The following is a 19,001-nucleotide window of genomic DNA, read 5'->3' on the forward strand; positions in this document are numbered from 1 at the left end:
AATATGTATTTATCTCAAATAATCATATCAAAAGTCAAAAATATATTTTTATAAGACAAATTAATTAAATTTATTTAATTACGTTTTTTTCATTATGAAAACAAAAGTACTTTACTTAAATTCATAATATTAATTGAAATATCAAGTACCCTTAAGTATTGCTAAAATGGATTCATAGATAATTCTTATTTTAATACATTAAAGTTTGCTAAATTTAAAAATAATAAATAAACAAACAAACAATAAAGTTTTAATTTTATTAATTTTTTATTCAATAAACAATAAAAATTATTATTTTTTCCAAAAATTTATTTTATTTTATAATTTAAATACAAAATAAATAAAATTCAATATAAATTTAGTATTTATCATTATTATATAAAAGAATTGATCATTTCTAAAGCTATTTCTGGTTGATCCATTGGAACCATGTGACCAGCATCAAATATGATTTAGAATTTTAAGTTTCCAGCACTTTTTTGTTTTCCAATAATCTTGTGGCCTTTAAAAACATAAGAATAGCTCTACTTCAAATATTCAATTTATTTGTTCCATTCAAGATTGTCCAACCACTTTTCATTTCCTCTTTTAAATTATAAAAATGATCAATGAATATTTTTAATAGTTTAGTATTTGATTATGAAAATTATCATTTAATATTTATTATTATAATTAAATTAAAATTTTTACAAATAGTTGCATTCATAATCTAGTGAGCCATTATAGATTAAAACTTTAAGACCTGAGTTTAATATTACTTTAAGATCTTATGTTGATGAGCGATAGCTAAGTTTTTATAAAGCGTTTGAGACATTATCTTCACAAGCACTCCAGATTCTTCCTTGAGTTCCAAGTAAATACTAAACATCTGTCCTATTCAAAAATTTATAAATTCTATCATCTTAATCATCATAGCAACCATTTCCAATACAAGGAGATTTAATATTATAAATATTAAATGTATTATTTCCAACAATTTATTAATAAGGTGGTCCACAAAAATACTCTTACAAGCGATATGGAGCTTCGTAATTAATAAATACTTAACAAATAGAAAATTAAGCTGATAATTTTTTGTATTATGTTTAATTTATCAAATGATTAACATATGCATATTCAGCATAAGCAGGTTATTAATAATAAGGATCCACCTAATTTTAAAAATAAAATATTTTTGTAATTAAATTTTATTATAAAAGTCATCTTTTTCAAAATAAAAATACTATGAATGAATAAATTAGTTTCTTAACAAAAAGAAGTAGAAGTAAAAAAAAGATTAGATAAATCAAAATATGAATAATTTAAATTAAATTACCCATCCATTACCAATAGCAATTCCCTTTAAATTTATATTAGGATTTTTTTCTTTTAAAATCTTTTAAGAAATAGCAGGGATGTATTATCCTGCATAAGATTCACCAGTGATGTAAAAATCTCTTCCTAAATATTGAGGATATTTGTCAAAGAATTAAGTTAAGAATGAGTAAAAATCTTTGCTAACTTGTTCTTCTGTCTTAGCAAGGTCTCCATGACCAGCATGACTGTAGCCTGTACCTACTGGTTAGTCAACGTAGATTAAATTAGCATTAGAGTTCCAAGAGAAGGGGTTAGATCTCAAAGTTGCATCTTCATTTATTTTAAATGGTCCATTTTCTTCAAATAGCCCAAGAAGAGAAGAACAACCTGGACCACCATTAAGCCACAAGACTAAAGGATCAGTTGAGGGGTTAGAGCGAGACTCTAATAAGATATAAAATAAATCGCTTTTCTCGTTAACACTAATAAAGCCTGGGTAATAAGTTTCATTCAAAAATATTGCATTTTAGTCACAAATAACTAATGAACAAATTAATAAAGCAATAACGAATCCTTTCATTTACTTTTTAATTTCAAGTGTAATTAATTTTTGTTTTATAAAATTAATAATATCTTAAATCCAATCAATTTGAGCTTTTGATATATCTTAATTATTTTTTAGAATAGTGAATAAATCAATGAATGAAAACTTAATTAAAATATGATTTGATATCTTTTAACAATATGACCAACAATATCGTAAAAAAGCTAAATATAAAAATGTAACTAAAATATTTGTGTCTATTTTTTTTTCAATAAAATAAAATGCAAAAATAAATTTTATTTGCTCAAATTTAAAATTTGTAAGTAAGAAAGTAAGAATTAGATTTCTTAGGTATTTTTATTAAAATGTTTGATTATAAAAATATATCTAAAAAATAGAATTTAGAAGAATTGTATTATAAATAAAATTTCTATTTATTAAAATAAGAAAATAGATAAGATTTTTGGTTGTGTAATTATATAAATTTAAATTAAAAATACTTAAAAGAAAAAGACAAATTTATAAATTAATTTTTTTAATAGATGCTTAATGTAAATTTTCAAATACAAAATATAAATATAAAATAACTTTTATATATTAGTTGTAAAATATAAAATTTGGAAAATATTTTATTTATAATTAATTACTCTTTCAGTATTTATTTTTACGGTATTTAAATAAATATAATATTATATTTTTACTCATTTTTTATAAATAGAAAATATTCAATTTTAATTCAGTTTACTAAAATTTTAAGTTTAATTTTACTATACATTAAAATGTAAGTAAAGAAGGATAAATTTAAATTTAATTAATTTATATAAAGGTAAATAAAGTAACAATTTCTTAATATCATTTTTCTGAACCATGAAAAACTAGCTTTTATATTATTTTTATTATCGAATTTATTACTTTTTACATTTTAATCTGTTATTTAATGTTAAATTATTTATTTTTTTTAAATTCATTTTGCTTTTGCTCTACAATTTCAATATCAAAAATATAATTTATAATATCAATCATTATTCTTCAAATATCTGTTTTACCTAAGGAGAAGGATAATGAGCTTAAATTGAAAAAAAGTTTAAGTTTACTTAGCTATCAGGTTTCTTATTTTTAAAAAAATCATTTTCAATTTTTTTTAGTCTGCCTGTTTTCTTTGTTTTCTAGAAAAAAATTTATTTTTTGTAAGAAATAAAAAAATTTAATATCTTTTAAGATAAAACAAGCATTTTAATAAAGAAAATTATATTTATTTTAAAGTCCTATCAAAATAATTAATTAATTAATTGTCATAAAAATTGCTTTAAAAAAGTAAAATCAATTTTTAATTTTTGTATTTTCAAATCAGAAAATGAAAAAAAATATAAAAACGAAATAAAACTATTTTTCATAAAACAAAAAATCATTTTTTGAAAAGTTAGCTATCAAGAATTTTTTCTAATTTTGTTTTATTATAAATAACTGATAATAAATCTATTTTTTAACTTAGTTCAACTTAATTTTTAAAAAATTGTTAGCATCTTTATAAAATTTAATACAATTTTTTCATATTGCCAAAATATAAATAAAAAAAATAAATTAAAAATATTAAAAATTAATCAATAATTAAAAAATTAAAGTTTAAATATTTTTTTAATTATTTTTTTTACAAAAAATGTTAATAGAAAGAATGTGAACTTAATCCTCAACTAATTAAAATCTTAGTACCATCTTTAAAATTGAATAAAAGATAATCTTTGATAAGATTAAAAATAATAACTAGTATTCTTTTTGGATTATAAAAGATTTCTAACATAAGTTGTCTAAAAACAATAGATTTAATTGTAATTGCTCATATGCAATTTATTTCTAATTTAGCTATTAAAAGTAACTTTTGATTTCCTATCCATTAATTTTAGCATCAAATCTTTAATTTACAATTTGAATATACAAAGTTTGATTAAACAAGAATTCTTTAGATAATTAAAATATGGGAGTTTTAAATATAGACTTGATTGGAAGAATAGGAGACTAACTTTTTACTTTTGAAAAAGAAAGTCCTAAAAAAACAGCTATAACTTACATGCTTGTAGCTTAAATTTTATTTTCGATTATGTATACAATAATAGGATTTCTTCGCACTGAATATACAACAATATAAATATTATATTTTAGAATGCTTTATAGCTTTATCTTTAATACATCTTTTTGCAAAGGAAAGGATCTTGATATTTATGTTCCGAATGGATAAGCCTTAAAGTTATTGATATTAAGAGGAACTCTAGGAGCTTCAGCTATGATACTTATGTTTGCAAGCTTCGAATACATGAATCTTTCAGATTGCGTTGTAGTTAATAATCTTTCTCCAATCTGGACAAATGTAATGGCAATATTTTTATTAGGAGAGAAATTTTAAAAAAAAGCATTAGTTTGCTTTGGATTAGGGTTTTCGGGTGTTATATTTATGAGTAGACCATCATTTTTATTTGGTGATGTGAGTTCTTAAGAATCAAAAAATGAAAATATTAACTAGCTTTTAGGTTCTTTACTAGCTTTATTAGGGAGTGTTAGTGTCGCATATATGACTATTATTTTAAAAAAGCTAACTACAATCTTTAAGTGTCACAATGCTGTTTAATAGCAATACAGTTATATCATAACTATATTTTCAACTGCTTCACTGCTATTAATTTACCAATAAGCATCATTTGATATATTAAATGTACGATTTTTAGCCCTTGGGTTATTTCTATCTTTTATAGGATGGATTGCTTAACTCCTTTTTTCAAGATCATTTGGCCTAGAAGAAACATCTATAATAGCTCCTATTAGTTATGTCAATACATTCATCACATTCTTAGTTGACATTTATATTTTCAATTCTCATATTGAAATAACGAGTATTATTGGCTCAGCTCTTATCATATTAGGAAGCTTAGGGGTAATTCTTTGAAAATAATACTTATATTAATTATAATGTCTATTTTGAAAAGTCTTTTTTTGCACAATAAATAATTCAATATAAAAAACTATTTAAATTACTTTTAAGCATGTTTTATATGTTGTTTTTATAATAAAAATACTTGTTAAAAGTATATTTAAGGTTTGTAAATTATTTATTTTTAAGAACTTTAAAAGAAGAATTTTTTTTACTTTTATACTTTTTTATTGCCTTTTAAAATAATTGCAAATTAAATTGTGCAAATCAATCAAATTAATTTTAATATCTTCTCATAAACTTTAACAAAATATATTTATTATATAGATCACAAAGATTTTTTTTATTTATTTTTGATTTAAATTGCTTTGGTTATCTATTTTAATATATATTTTTTAATATTGATGATATATTCTTTGAAAAATAGATTCCAATTTTAAGATTTAAAGTAAACATAAAATATAAACAATTTAGTTACATTTTATATTACCAGGCATATAAGAATTGTTTCTTTAGATTTTCTAAAATTTGCATTTATATTTGACAGTAAGATTTTAAATTATCTAATAAATAATTACAGTTTAAAAAAATTAATAAAGAAAGATCAGAAAGAAATTACAAATGAGCAAAGAACTTATTCGTATCATCATCACTGGTAGCAATAAAGGAATAGGTTTAGGGATTGTATAGAATTTATCTACTAAACCTTATCATATTATCATGGCTTGCAGATCTGTTGATAGAGCAAACGAAGCTCGCCAATAAATTCTTTCATCTAATCCTAATTCTAAAATCGACACTTTCGAATTGGATGTAGATTCGACTGCTTCTATTGATAAGTTTGTGTAGAACATTCATAACTAATATGGTTAAGTTGATATTTTGCTAAATAACTCCGGAATGGCTTTTAAAGGAGATGAATTCGACGCTCATGTAGTAGAATAAACATTTAGAACTAACTTTTATGGAACAATAGATCTCACTGAAAAAATGTTACCCTATATCAAAGAGAATGGAAAAGTCATTTTTGTAGGTTCTTCTTTAGGTAAATATTACCTTGTAAAAGGAAACCAAAAAGTTCAAGGGCAATTATAAAATCCTAACCTAACAAAGGATTAACTTTTTGAAGTAGCTAAGTAATTCTACGATGATGTTAAAGATAATACCTATGAATCTAAAGGTTGGGCTAAATCTGCTTATGGAATTTCAAAATTATGCATCAATCATTACCCATAAGTACTTTCTAGACATGAAAGCGTAATTTAAAAGAAGATATAGGTATATTCATGTTGCCCAGGTTGGGTGAGAACAGATTTAGGAGGAAACAATGCACATAGATCAATTGAAGAAGGAGTTGTTTGCCCTGTTTATCTAGTAGAACTTCCATTTTAAGTTAACCCATCATTCTAAGGAAAGTTTTTTTATGACTCAGTAGTTTCACCTCTTTGATTATATTCAAAGTATAATAAAATTTAAAAGAAACTAAATAATTTGTATCTAATTTATTTTTTATATTGTTGAATACAAATACTAAAAATAAATATATTCTTTGTTGCAAATTAGTTTAATAATTAAGTATAAAAGCTCTACTTTTTAAATTGTAAATTAGAAAATTCTTAATATTTTTGTTATTTTTTAAGTATTTATAAAAATTACGATAAATAAAATTAATCTATTCAATTGTTTAAAAAATATAAATATTTAAAATAAAAATTATAGCTAATTTATTTCCATAATCATTTTTAATAATTTTAAACTAAGAATTTTCTGATAAAAGGGTTAATTATGTAATATCCATATAAAAATAAAATTTCATTCTACATTAACTAATTTAGATTTAATTTAAAGATATTACCCTCATTTTCTTATTTTAGCATGTATAATATTTCATTTTCATAATATTTTAATATCTTAAATCACTAGGCATATATAGCTGTTCCTGCATTTGAAATATCACCGATCATAATATCATGATTTGTGATATTTCAAATAATTTTTATATTACTAATGAAAATTTTTTTTTTTCTAAATAAAATTTCATTTTAATAATATTTTAAGTTGAACTCGGCTTAAATTCGAAAGATTATGGTATTTATTAATTAAGAAACAATATTTAATGTGTATAAAAATTTATTAAATAATTTTATTATATCTTTGTATAATTATTGAAATATTTTTTTATTTAATTTGATAAACTTATTAATATTAATATATTTATTTTTCTTATATTTTATGATCAAGAAAGTCTTAATCTTTTTTTTTTATCATTTTATATAAATAATTATTTTATTTTCTTATGAATATTATAGTTTATTTAACATAGATAGTTTTTTATATCAAAATAAATGTATTTTAACTAAAAATTAGAAAAATTTAAGTAAATTAGGCTATGAATTTTAGTTATTGCGAATAAATCAGTATAATAATATTCTAAGATTTATATAATTTAGAAATTAGTTTTTCATTTTTATTAGCCATACATTAATTTTAATCAAGTAGGTATTTTAGGTATTTTATCAAAACAAATATTTGCTACATTTTTAGATATTCTTTTATTTTTGGCAAATTATTTATTTGAATTCATATTTTTCTAATATGATTTTAGAAGACAAATTCTACTTTTTAAGTAACTAGTTTGGTCTTAATTTCTTTAAATTTTCTATTTTTGATTGTTACATATCAATATTATTTATGATTAATATAATATTCCTTCTAGAAATATTCTTTTTACAAATTGATAGTTTTTATTTTGATTATATAAATACACACACACACCTATATATATGTATCTTTTCTCTAATCTGATTTATCAAACAATCTTAATTAAAAAAAACAATTAAATTTAAATCTACTAAAAATAATATAAAAAAATGAACAAGGATCTCATTCGTATTATTGTTACAGGCAGCAATAAAGGTGTTGGATACGGAATCATAGAAAACCTAGCAGCTAAGCCATACCATATCATTATGGCATGTAGATCTCTCGAAAGAGCAAACGAAAGTCGCTCAAAGCTTCTTTAAATTCATCCTCATGCCAAGATAGATTCTTATGAGCTTGATATTGATTCTACTGATTCTATCAATAAGTTTGTCTAATAAATTCATTAACATTATGGATACGTCGACATATTGTTGAATAACTCTGGTATGGCATTCAAAGGTGATGCATTTGGAGCTGATGTTGTTGAATAAACTTTTAGAACAAACTTTTATGGAACAATTGATCTCACTGAAAAAATGCTACCATATATTAAAGAAAATGGTAAAGTGATATTCGTTGGATCTTCAGCTGGTAAGTATCATAATGTGAAAAACAACCAAGCTGTTCTTTAATAGCTTTAAAACCCTCACCTTACTAAAGATTAGCTCTTTGCTGTGGCTAAATAGTTTTATGATGATGTTAAAGACGATACTTATGCTTAGAAAGGATGGGCTAAATCAGCTTATGGAATGTCTAAATTATGCATAAATCTTTATGCTTCAGTTTTGTCAAGATTTGATAGTGTAATTTAGAAGAAGCTTTAGATTTATACTTGCTGCCCAGGATGGGTGAGAACAGATATGGCAGGATAAAACGCAACTCGTTCAATTTAAGAAGGTGCTATTTGCCCTGTTTATTTAGTAGAACTACCTTTTTAAGTTAATCCTTAACTTTAAGGCAAATTCTTTTATGATTAAGTTGTTACTCCTTTATGATTAAATATAATATTAAAAGCAATACTACTAATAAATAAATAAATTATTTGTTTTTATATTTATTTATTTTTTCATTATTGTTGAAATTTGAAGAAATATTTTTATAGAATTCAAAGAAGATTATTAAAATATCTAAATAATTAATTTCAGACAAAAAAAATAAATAGGGAAAATAATTAAATTTAAAATATTCTATTTTATAGAAAACTTTTTTGTTTATTAAATAAACTAAACATTATTGTATTCCAAAAAGTGATTTAAATTTTTCCTATTCTTACCATTAATCATCTCCTAAAACCCTTAAAACTCTTAATGAACATACTCTTATTTTAATAAAATATTATAAGAATATATACTGTAATTCCTCATTAATTAAATAAATAAAGGCAACTTTTAATTAAGGCCATTTTAGAAATTAATTTTAAATTATTACTAAAAAAAATAATTAACATTGAGAAATTTAAAATAAAATAACATATTATATAAATAAATACAATTAACTTTATAAATTTGTATAAAATGATATTTTGATATTCTATATTATAATTTGATTTTTACATTTCTATTTTATTTTTTATATTGAACAGAAATTTTAATAAAATATCAAAACTATCTGTATATTTATTTTGGAAAAATTAATTAATTATTTATTTATTTATTTGATTTTCATAAAAAAAGATCTTTATCCACCACTTTGCTTATTTTTTGGTTAAAAATACTATATCTTTTTTTTAGCAATTGTTCGTCTACAAATAAAATTTCTAAAAAGTAGAGTTATTCTATTTTAATTAAAAAATATTACTAAGTAAATTTAATTGAAAAATATACCTCTATCATTTTAAAATGCAATTTGTTATAATCTTTTGATGTCACTTTACAATTTTTGTGATTATTGAGCTGAAAGATTTATTTTGTTCTTTTAAATTAAATTTTGAATCCCAATCAGCGATTAATAGGCTTCTTAAGAATCGTATGGTAAACAATGCATATTGAAATTCCATCGATAGTTTAGTGCTTTAATATATGAAGCTAAAGCCTTATATGTCTAATTATTTTAGCTAAAGTACATTCCTCTTAAATTATAATATTTTTATTAAAGTATAAAGAACAAAGTTTAATTTTTATATTTTTGGCTTTTAATGGCCTTTTATAACTTTCTTTTCAGCAGCTAAAAGAGTTCATTTATGATTAGACTATTGATATCAAATAATATATGACATTTTATCAATAAAATAAGAGACAAGAGACTTTTCAAATAAATTTTATTTATTTCTCTTTATTTTTATTACTTATCTTTTTTAATCTCCTTGTGCAGACACTTAAAAATGACATAGGATTCATAAAGCAGATCTTTAGCTTAAGTCAACAATGACTTTTTATCTTTCAGTAACCTTTCTAGTTGTTTCATCTAATCTTCTTGGTCTTCCTCTATCTGATTATTGCTCATTAGTTGTTTGATATAAAATTTTTCCGAAAAGAACATCTCTCTGTTAATAGTACTCTTACAACAAAGACAATCATCTATTGATTTTTAAATTTTCTACTCACTTTCTTCTAAATCAACTAGAATATTTTTTTAAGATTTTTCAGACAAAGGAGATTCAAAATAAGTTATTTTCTAATGCTATTTTTTTTATTATTTATAAATATTAAATATAATAATATTTCTATCATAATATTTTATACACTTCTCCTAAATTGGTTGACACTTGAGTTCTTTCTCACTTTTTCTAAAACAAAATGGTCATTAAAGTAATTGAAAGTATCTAAATTCTCACTCTCACATATCAAATTTATAATATTTGCTAATTAAAGTTTTCTGCATGCAAATATATGCATAAAATTTTTTTCATGAACTGTTTTACATATTTTTAGAACTATATCTTTAAAATTCATATTATTTTATGGTATTTTCTTTTGAAAAATGTGCTCTTATAAAATATAAGCCTTTTACATGTAGAATAATGATTCTTAATATTTTTATTCAATCATCAATATGCTAGCTATATTATTGCAGCTTATTTTTTTTAAATTAATATTATTAAATTTTAATATAAACAATAAATATTTTTTACCACATTCCAATTCCTTCTTAGTGCTAAAATATTTAGTAATCACGAATGCCTTATTTTAATGTATCTAAAGCCTTTTGTTTATCTAATAAGTTGGAAGAATCTGCATTTAAATAGCTTGCAACCTTTTTTTATATACTAATGACTGCATTATCTATAGCTTTAATTAAATTTTTTAGCTCCAGCTAAGTCTTAAGAAGATTTTTTTAAATAAGGTCATTGAATATCTAAATACTTTTTATTTTTATAAAAAAAATAAATAAACTTAAACAAATAAATCTTTTATTTTAGTAAAGAATTTAAATTATTTTTATATATTTAAGCACCTTTATGGATCAGCTTCATTAAGAAACTAATTTAAAATCTCAATAGGTTTTTCGAAGTTAGCAATTAGCATTTTATTTGTGCAGATGTAAAGAATCACAAATATTAGAATATATAAACAAATTTAGATTATTAAGTAAACGTATAGTATCTTAAACATTTAATTCTTTATATTTTTACTATATCTTTTGGCATAGTTAGTTTCTACAGCTCTAGATAAATAACCAACTATCAAAGAATTTTATTCAATTAAATTACCTGAACATATTTCAATTTCTGTAAATATATACTCATATTAAGTTCCATTTTTTTTCATACTTATTATATCTTGATCATTTTAAACATTAAATATTCCTTCACAGCTTTTTTTTTTAAGATTTGTATTCAGCAAAAAAGGAGTATTTTAAATAAAATTAGCTATTTCTTCTTATTTGTTTATTGAATTTTCATACTCTAGCTCTATAATTGAAGTTTTCTTCGCTAAATTAATAAATAAAATGTATTAAAATACATTTATGTAAATTTACTGTTAATTTTTACTTAAATCTAAATATGGATGAGACATAGCAGTATATTAGTAATAACCTGAAAGACCATCATTATTAAATTACTTAGGAGCTATAATATATTAATAGCCATAAATATTTCCATCTTTATCAGTAAGATTATCATTTAGCTTTAATCTAGTAAAGTCAAATTATACTGTAACAATTGAATGAGCATCTATTTCTTATTAACTTTCATTACTGATATTGGGATATTAAGCCTAATCAATTATTTTATATGAACAAGTGTTCATTAATTAATTATTCCTCAAATTGATAAAAGGATCTGCAAAGGAACTGATATTATAAAAAATATTTAAAGAATTTATTAATCATTTTGTAATAAAAATTTATTAATTAAATTATCTTTTAAACATTTTTTGATAAAATTTACAGATCAAACTCTTATTTAATAAAAAATATTTACATAAAAGATTTTAAAATAATTATATATAAATATTTTTTAAATAAAAAGTAAATAACCCATTTTTAAAGTAAGTATAAGGGGAATTTAGTTTATTTACTTCAATTAAATAATTTTCAAAAAAATTTCTGTTTATTTCGAGGTATATCTGTATTTACAATTTTATACAGAAGAATTACATTTAAGAATAATTTAAAATATTTGTAAATTGATAAAAATAAAATTGAAAAAACATTTGTTTATTTGATTACTTCTGATTAACTAAAGATTATTTTAATTTTTCTTTAATTTATTTGCTTTGATAATTTTTAGATTTTTGTGGTTTGCAAAAAACAAAAATAAATAATAATCTTATTTTACGCTGTATATGAAGAGTTACTGCTAATAAACCAAGGTCTACATCTCCAATCAACTGGATAAATTCTTTTGTAATTATTATATTTGCAGAAGCAATGTTGATTTTGAGTTTAATTACCACAGTATTAGTTATTGAAATCATAGTATTAGAATCCATTAAACTAATCAATAGTTTTATATTTATACCTTTAGTATTCACCATTTATTTTTTAGCAAGAAAAAGGACCTCCAAATTACTAATTATTAATTGAAGACATACTTAGTAGCCTATTACTATAAAATACTTCTAAATTTTTTACTAAAAAAGAGAAAAATGTATTACCCGAACCCATAAAAAAGTGCTAAAGAGTCCTAATTTCTTGCATAATAAACTTCAGTTATTTGTAAATCTTCTTAAATTCTATTTTGAGTGATAGAATAAACGATTGACCTAAGAAAAGAACTTAATATAATAAATTTTTTTTAATCCTTTGATAAATCTTCCCAACTTGTCGAGTTATCCTAGTTCCACCCTACATACTATGATTAATCTTTTGAAAATAAAAAAAGGATCAGTATTTTTTAGTATTTGAACTGTTTACTATAGGTAATATTGCCTAAAATTTATTCATATTAATTGAAATAGTAATCATATTATGATTAGCAATATGAGTCATTTTAGCATAGTTGTTCTCTTAAGCTGCAAAAATTATCTAGCATATACTCACCTGAAACAAGAAAATTAGTCTTATTAAAACTATCTGGCTTTGTTATAAAATTTTCTGTGCTTAAATCTTGCCATGAAACTTTCATTTCAATTAAAAAATTGTGACTTATCAATAGTTAGTTATTGAATTATTAATCCTACCTACTTATTCAAAGCTAGATTGTAATATAACATTTTAAGTAAAACCTGCCAAAACTTATGTGAAACTTTATATTCTAGAGAAAGACATTTGTTACTTCACCTTTTCCATATATAATTGCATCTTTAGAAGCTGAATTTCTTTATTTAAAACATAGCTTTCAAGATCGTTTATCCTAGCATTTTATGTTAATAAATTTGTTTAGAAAGAAGAATGGCTATATATAAATAGTAATTACATAGGGAAAATTGTATTAAACCCCATCAAAAGAATATATAAAAGGATAGACAATATTAGAGTGAAACCAAAAGGACAAAAAATCATCAAAAGTCTAAACTATTTCTCTTTATCGATGAGGTTTTACTTATCTAAGCAATCGAGTCTACATTTTTTCATATTCCTTTACTATCTATAATTAATTCTCAATTTTTAATTTAAAATTAGATTTTGCTTTGATCTAATTATTTTCTGAATTTAAAATATGTATTTATGACTATTAATTAAATAAGTAAATAATAAGATTATACTTAATGGTTACGATACTATATTTTTTCCTTTTATTTATTCTCATACTATGCTTTTCAACTTTATACTTATGTTTATGATTTTCAAAAGTTAATTCACTTTTAGTAAGCATCAAAATCTCGTAAAAAGCTTTAAATTTAAATGGAAAATGACTGACTCTAATTTTAATTATTTTTGACATCATTTAAATCTTTTTACACTAATACAAAATTTAAAGTTAAATTGATATTTTTATTTTATGATCATTCAAGGTATTTTTAAAAATTTTTGTTTCTATATTCACAGATTAAAAATTAGTCCAGTAGAGATAAGATAACAATTAATGAGAATGATATTTCATAAAATTAGGGAAATTTTCTTAGTTACTTTTGTTTTAATTAATTAAAGTAACTATTAATTTTGAAATTTAATTTATATCGAAACCAATAAGTGAAAACTGTAATCTCAATTTTTTTTTTGCTTTAATCAAAAATTGTATTTTCCTTCTTTTTAATAATTAATTTTACTTAAATAAAAAAAATTTAAACATCTGTTTTACTTTTGTATTAATTACTATCAAAGAAAATGACCAAGTTAAAAGCTATTATTAATATTCATTATCTAAAATATCAAGACAAATATAAAAATATATATAATTAAACTGTTAGTTTAGATTATAAAAAATTATTTATTTTTCAATTAATACATTTATTAAAAACTAAATAATAGAGTAGATGATATATATGATATTAATATCAATTAGTATTTATTTTAAATTTATTATTACTTTATAAATCGAATTTAAATGTAATTTTATGGATGTATGTATCATAGAATAGTTTGATTAACTACTCATGAATACTTTTTAAATTTACTGTATCAATGGGTAAGCTGTTAACAGATGAGTAAAGTTTATATGTACATATATTTGTACTCATTTATATTTCATGGAATTGCTCTAAGATTATTTCTTTATAATTTTATCAAAATTCTTACTTTGTAATTTGTTTTTAATAAAGAACAGCTCAAAAAAATGAAGCTCACCTAAATTAAAAAAAATTTTAAATATAAATTCAAAAGGCAAACATTTATAAAATTATTTAATGATAAATAATAAGTATTACGAAAAAATATTACCTTTATAATTGAATGATGATTGAGATATTAGCTCTTCAAAATCTTGTTCCAAACATTTTAATTAATTATGGCTCATTTTAATCTACTCTCTTTAAATTATATCAATAAGATATTTTATTGATTTTTAAGAATAAACAGGATTGTATTAGAGATTACTTTTATATTTATAATCAAATTTTAAATCAAAGTTTAGACTTTTGAGTAAGTTTAAAGTTGCTTTGTAAAATAATTCTCTTTTTAAAAAATACCTAGCCCTTAATAAATAATACATTTATGAAACAATAGGGTAGAATTTTGAAGCTACTCCTTTAAGAAATTCTTTTTATATTTATTTAAATACAGTTTTCAATTATTAAATATATTGTTGCTGTAAATATTCTCTATTACCTAGAATTTCATAAAATTTAATTACCAAAATAAGAGGTAATATAGATAGCTCTAATGTTGTTGCCAGGATGTATCCATCCTTTTTTAGTTTTGTATCTAAATTTGCAAAAATTAGATAAGAATCGTTTAATAATTCTAAGCTTTAAATAATGTATGCTTAATTCGATTTATAGATGCTCTAAACAAAATTTTAATTTTAAGTTTTAGTTTTAGTTTTTTTCTAATTATCATTTTCAAACTTTTAAGCATATCGAAAAGAAAAGAAAATCTCTTTTTCGTTCAAATTATATACATAACTTTACTCTTAATACTCAGGTAACTTTTCCTGATTTTTATTAATAGTTGATTTATTAAATGATAATGATTATTTTCTAGTTTTTGGAGTATGACATGTGACAAGATCAAAACTTTGAATTTAATTTTTTTAAACATAATATTCTTAAAAGAATTGTAAATTATCTTAACTACTTTGTTTTTGTAAGTATTTATAAATAATTTTAGCTAGTTAATACTTTCTACAAGCCAATATTTTCATAAAATTTCTATGATTTTTATCTTAACATAAGCTCCGAATAGCTTCAGTCTTAATTAAGTTTTCCTACTTTTGTATATCAATCATTTTCTATTGAAATTCTTAATCTATTATTTAATGGGCTTTATGCATATTAAAAAGAGCCTATTAATACTATTTTTACAATAAATGCACTCCCGAAATATTATTTAAGCTTATTTAAAAAGTTAAAAAAATTTTTAAAAATAGAGCTATTAAAAATAATTTGTTAAACAAGTTTAAACTATTTATTTACTTCATAATATCAGAAATTGTAAATTGAATATTAAGAAGCTGGGGCTTTATTATTTTTTTTCAAAATTTTATTACCCCTCAAATAATTTAGGATATTTCTTTCTTTAAAAAATTAAGTAAGGTAAATAATAAGTTTAAACATTTTAAAAAATAATAGACTCTTAATAGAGTAAAAAATAAATGAAAAAGTTTATTACCACATTCCTACTCCTTATTTATTTTGAAGAGCTTAAAAAGTTTCAATACCTTGTTATAAATTACTCAAAAGTTCAGAAAATTAAGTTTCAGATTCTTCAAATTTAAAATAATTTTCTATTTTAAATTAAATTCCTATAACTGCGTTGCTAATGGCGTCAATTAAGTTTTTAAGTTCGTACTAAGTCTTTAATTTTCCATTTTTAACCATTTAATTAAAAATGTAAATACTTTTTTTTATTTAAATAATAATAAATATAATGAAATTAATTTAATTCAACTAAAATTATTAATCTGATAATAATTAATTATCTACCATTAAGAGTCAGCTTCGTTTATGAACTAAGAAAGAATTTTTACTGGCACTTCAAAATTACTTATAATCGTTAATCTAAAAATAAGGAACATTATAATTACAAGAAAATTAAAAACTGAGAATATTATAACTACGAATCTTATAAGCATTAACCTTATCTCTTTTACTTATTCTTCAACTTACTTTGAAATGATATCTAATTTGAGACTCTTAGATAAATATCCTATGATCTATTACTATTAATTATACATATTTCCATAACAAACTTTTATTGGTGTAAAGATACTAGCAAGTTCGCTTTAATTTTTCATATAATTGATTTGTATTTGTTCTGATAAATTTACTACACTTCTACAGCCTTCATAAATAAGCTGATCTTAGACTAAAAAAGATGTTTTATTTAAATATTAGCTAATTTCTTCATCTCTATTTATAGAATTATTAAATTCTAAAGTAGTGATGTTCGATTTTTAATCTAATTAATTTTTTTTTAATATTAATAAACTTATAAAACTCTCTACAAATTAATTTATACTTAATTTTAGATCTGGATGTAAAATCGCAGTGTATTGGTAATACCCTTTACCTTGGTCATAATTAAATCTCTTGGGAGCTACCAAGTAGAGATATTCTTCATCAAAAGTACCAGATTTATCAATTTAGATGTTGTTTACATCTATTTCAACTCCTAAAATCGCATCCGGTTACATATTAGCTTCATTTTTTATAGGATCTTATTCATTTGTATTTCCAACAATCTTAAAAGTTATAATAGATGTTTGCTAATTCAACTTTAGGTTTAGTTGTGGTTCATTAAATACTCTAAATTTTAGATATTTATATAAAAATTAATGAATCACATTTATTTTTAAAATAGATAAGTGGAAAAAAGTCTCAACTAACTTAAAATTAAATAAATTAATTAAACTACAGTTTAAAAAAATCTTTAATCTTACATTTAATTTAGTTATTTTTTTATTTATTTATTAATTGAGTCAGTTAGCTTATGTAATTAAAAAATGAGTTACTAGTAAAAAATGTATTTTTGAAAAAAATAAAATTTTTTTTACATATAACTTGAAGAACTTCCACCTAAATACCAAGGTCTACATCTCCATTCAGTAGGAATTAATCTTTTTGTATTAAAATAAGGACATGAACATTAGTTTGTTTAGTTATTATCCTTAAGACAAGGGTTTAGTGATTAATCTATATATTAAAACCCATCAAATTGACTAACATCAGTGAACTTATATTGATTATAAGCCCCGTTTATTTTAGTGCAATTAAATGGACCACCATATTTTTATTTACTTATAGCAGAATTAATTAATCTATTGCTAGCGATTTTTAAAACAAAAAATGTAATTGTGTAGATATTGAAAATTAAGTTACTTCAGATAAAAAATTAATCCGGTGCCATCTGATTACCTCATCTGATAAGCTGAAAATACTTTATTTCCTGAAGCAGCTAAGTTGACAGCAAAAGTTTGATATACATAACTTGAAAATATAGTTTGTATGATATATTATTTTGTGTTATTATTAAGAAGTTCCCATTTGTCTTAGTAGGCATTAGACCATGACTTTATCTAAAGTACATCTAAAGTTATTTATTTAAATATGTAAGTATATATATATTTTTTAGTATTTACAAAAATGTTTTACTATATTCAATCTGAGAAGTTCCATATTAAGCAGCTATATTATTATTAAATAGATTGAGGCAGGTTTAATTTTAACCACATTTACTTTATACATCGCAGTAATCTTATAGCTAGTACTCAGGCGTTACCAAGAATTTAGATCTTCCATCGTTATATTTGATCATATCATAGCCTTCCCATTGAACTATTATAATAAGAATTAAATTATTTAAGAGCATTAATTAATATTGGTTGGTTTCCTGTATAGCAAAAGTAAAATTTAAATGCAAAAACAACTTTTAATTTAGTAAAATCTCAGGATTCCATTTTTAATGGCTAAATTAATAATATAAAAACCTAAATCTTGATATGAAATGCTGAACATTATGTGCTTACTGAACTTAGCTATAGCCTAAGTCTATAAAACAAATCTTTAAAACTGCAGCGTTATAAAAAGTTTTTCAGCCTTATTTTAAAAAAGTAAATATCCCATATATTGATCCTTGATATATGATTCTAAGTCATTATTCCTATTTATTAAAAAGTGCTTGTAACACAGAAAATAAAATAACCTTTAATATTTGGTTGCATATTTATTACATAGGGTTGATGTAATTGAAAATCATTAAACAAATATATGCAGCGATTGTTGCAACTAGAGTGAGTAAAAATGGTAAGAATATCTTTATTAAAATCTTAGTTCTTTCTTTCAAATGTATTTTACATTTATCAAATGGTATTAATTTTACCATATCTTATTATATATGCAATAGAACTTACTTCTACTTAATTAAAATATTAATTTTTTATTTTATCAAAAATTAATCTGATTTTTTAACATTTGTTTATTTGTTTGATGAAAAATTAATTTACTTAGATAAGGATGAAAAAATATATCTATAGAGATAATTGCCAAGCATTAAAGACTGCTTGCTACAAAGTAAAAATTAGTAACTTGTTTCTAGTATTTTAAACTTATGAAAAGC

General features: G+C 21.5%; 6 protein-coding genes across 6 annotated transcripts; 3 read left to right on the forward strand and 3 right to left on the reverse strand. All coding sequences in view use genetic code 6, as the record gives it.

The window, feature by feature from the left end:
* Positions 1-368: 368 nt before the first annotated feature.
* Positions 369-1,876, reverse strand: TTHERM_00927220 (serine carboxypeptidase family protein; the record flags this gene model as incomplete). Its single annotated transcript, XM_001031130.2, has 3 exons — positions 369-585; positions 691-1,151; positions 1,316-1,876. 3 exons carry the CDS (start codon positions 1,874-1,876, stop codon positions 369-371), a joined length of 1,239 nt encoding a protein of 412 aa, XP_001031130.2.
* A 1,936-nt stretch (positions 1,877-3,812) lies between these two features.
* Positions 3,813-4,775, forward strand: TTHERM_00927230 (integral membrane protein DUF6 containing protein; the record flags this gene model as incomplete). The annotated part of the gene is made up of 1 exon (XM_001031131.2): positions 3,813-4,775. The coding sequence occupies one exon, from the start codon at positions 3,813-3,815 to the stop codon at positions 4,773-4,775; it is 963 nt and encodes a 320-aa protein (XP_001031131.2).
* A 606-nt stretch (positions 4,776-5,381) lies between these two features.
* On the forward strand, positions 5,382-6,209 carry TTHERM_00927240 (short chain dehydrogenase; the record flags this gene model as incomplete). Its single annotated transcript, XM_001031132.1, has 1 exon — positions 5,382-6,209. One exon carries the CDS (start codon positions 5,382-5,384, stop codon positions 6,207-6,209), a length of 828 nt encoding a protein of 275 aa, XP_001031132.1.
* A 1,334-nt stretch (positions 6,210-7,543) lies between these two features.
* TTHERM_00927250 (oxidoreductase, short chain dehydrogenase/reductase family protein) lies at positions 7,544-8,458 on the forward strand (the record flags this gene model as incomplete). The annotated part of the gene is made up of 1 exon (XM_001031133.4): positions 7,544-8,458. One exon carries the CDS (start codon positions 7,544-7,546, stop codon positions 8,456-8,458), a length of 915 nt encoding a protein of 304 aa, XP_001031133.4.
* Positions 8,459-9,795: 1,337 nt separating this feature from the next.
* Positions 9,796-13,421, reverse strand: TTHERM_00927260 (transmembrane protein, putative; the record flags this gene model as incomplete). The annotated part of the gene is made up of 11 exons (XM_001031134.2): positions 9,796-9,959; positions 10,007-10,082; positions 10,145-10,475; positions 10,534-10,690; positions 11,035-11,334; positions 11,395-11,696; positions 12,184-12,447; positions 12,503-12,710; positions 12,762-12,965; positions 13,028-13,200; positions 13,264-13,421. The coding sequence occupies 11 exons, from the start codon at positions 13,419-13,421 to the stop codon at positions 9,796-9,798; spliced, it is 2,337 nt and encodes a 778-aa protein (XP_001031134.2).
* A 1,640-nt stretch (positions 13,422-15,061) lies between these two features.
* TTHERM_00927270 (transmembrane protein, putative) lies at positions 15,062-18,400 on the reverse strand (the record flags this gene model as incomplete). Its single annotated transcript, XM_001031135.2, has 9 exons — positions 15,062-15,149; positions 15,356-15,460; positions 16,056-16,283; positions 16,370-16,844; positions 16,905-17,191; positions 17,440-17,709; positions 17,765-17,972; positions 18,038-18,220; positions 18,373-18,400. The coding sequence occupies 9 exons, from the start codon at positions 18,398-18,400 to the stop codon at positions 15,062-15,064; spliced, it is 1,872 nt and encodes a 623-aa protein (XP_001031135.2).
* Positions 18,401-19,001: the final 601 nt, after the last annotated feature.

Source organism: Tetrahymena thermophila (genome assembly GCF_000189635.1).
Source record: "Tetrahymena thermophila SB210 genomic scaffold scf_8254682, whole genome shotgun sequence".
Taxonomy (NCBI): Eukaryota; Ciliophora; class Oligohymenophorea; order Hymenostomatida; family Tetrahymenidae; genus Tetrahymena; species Tetrahymena thermophila.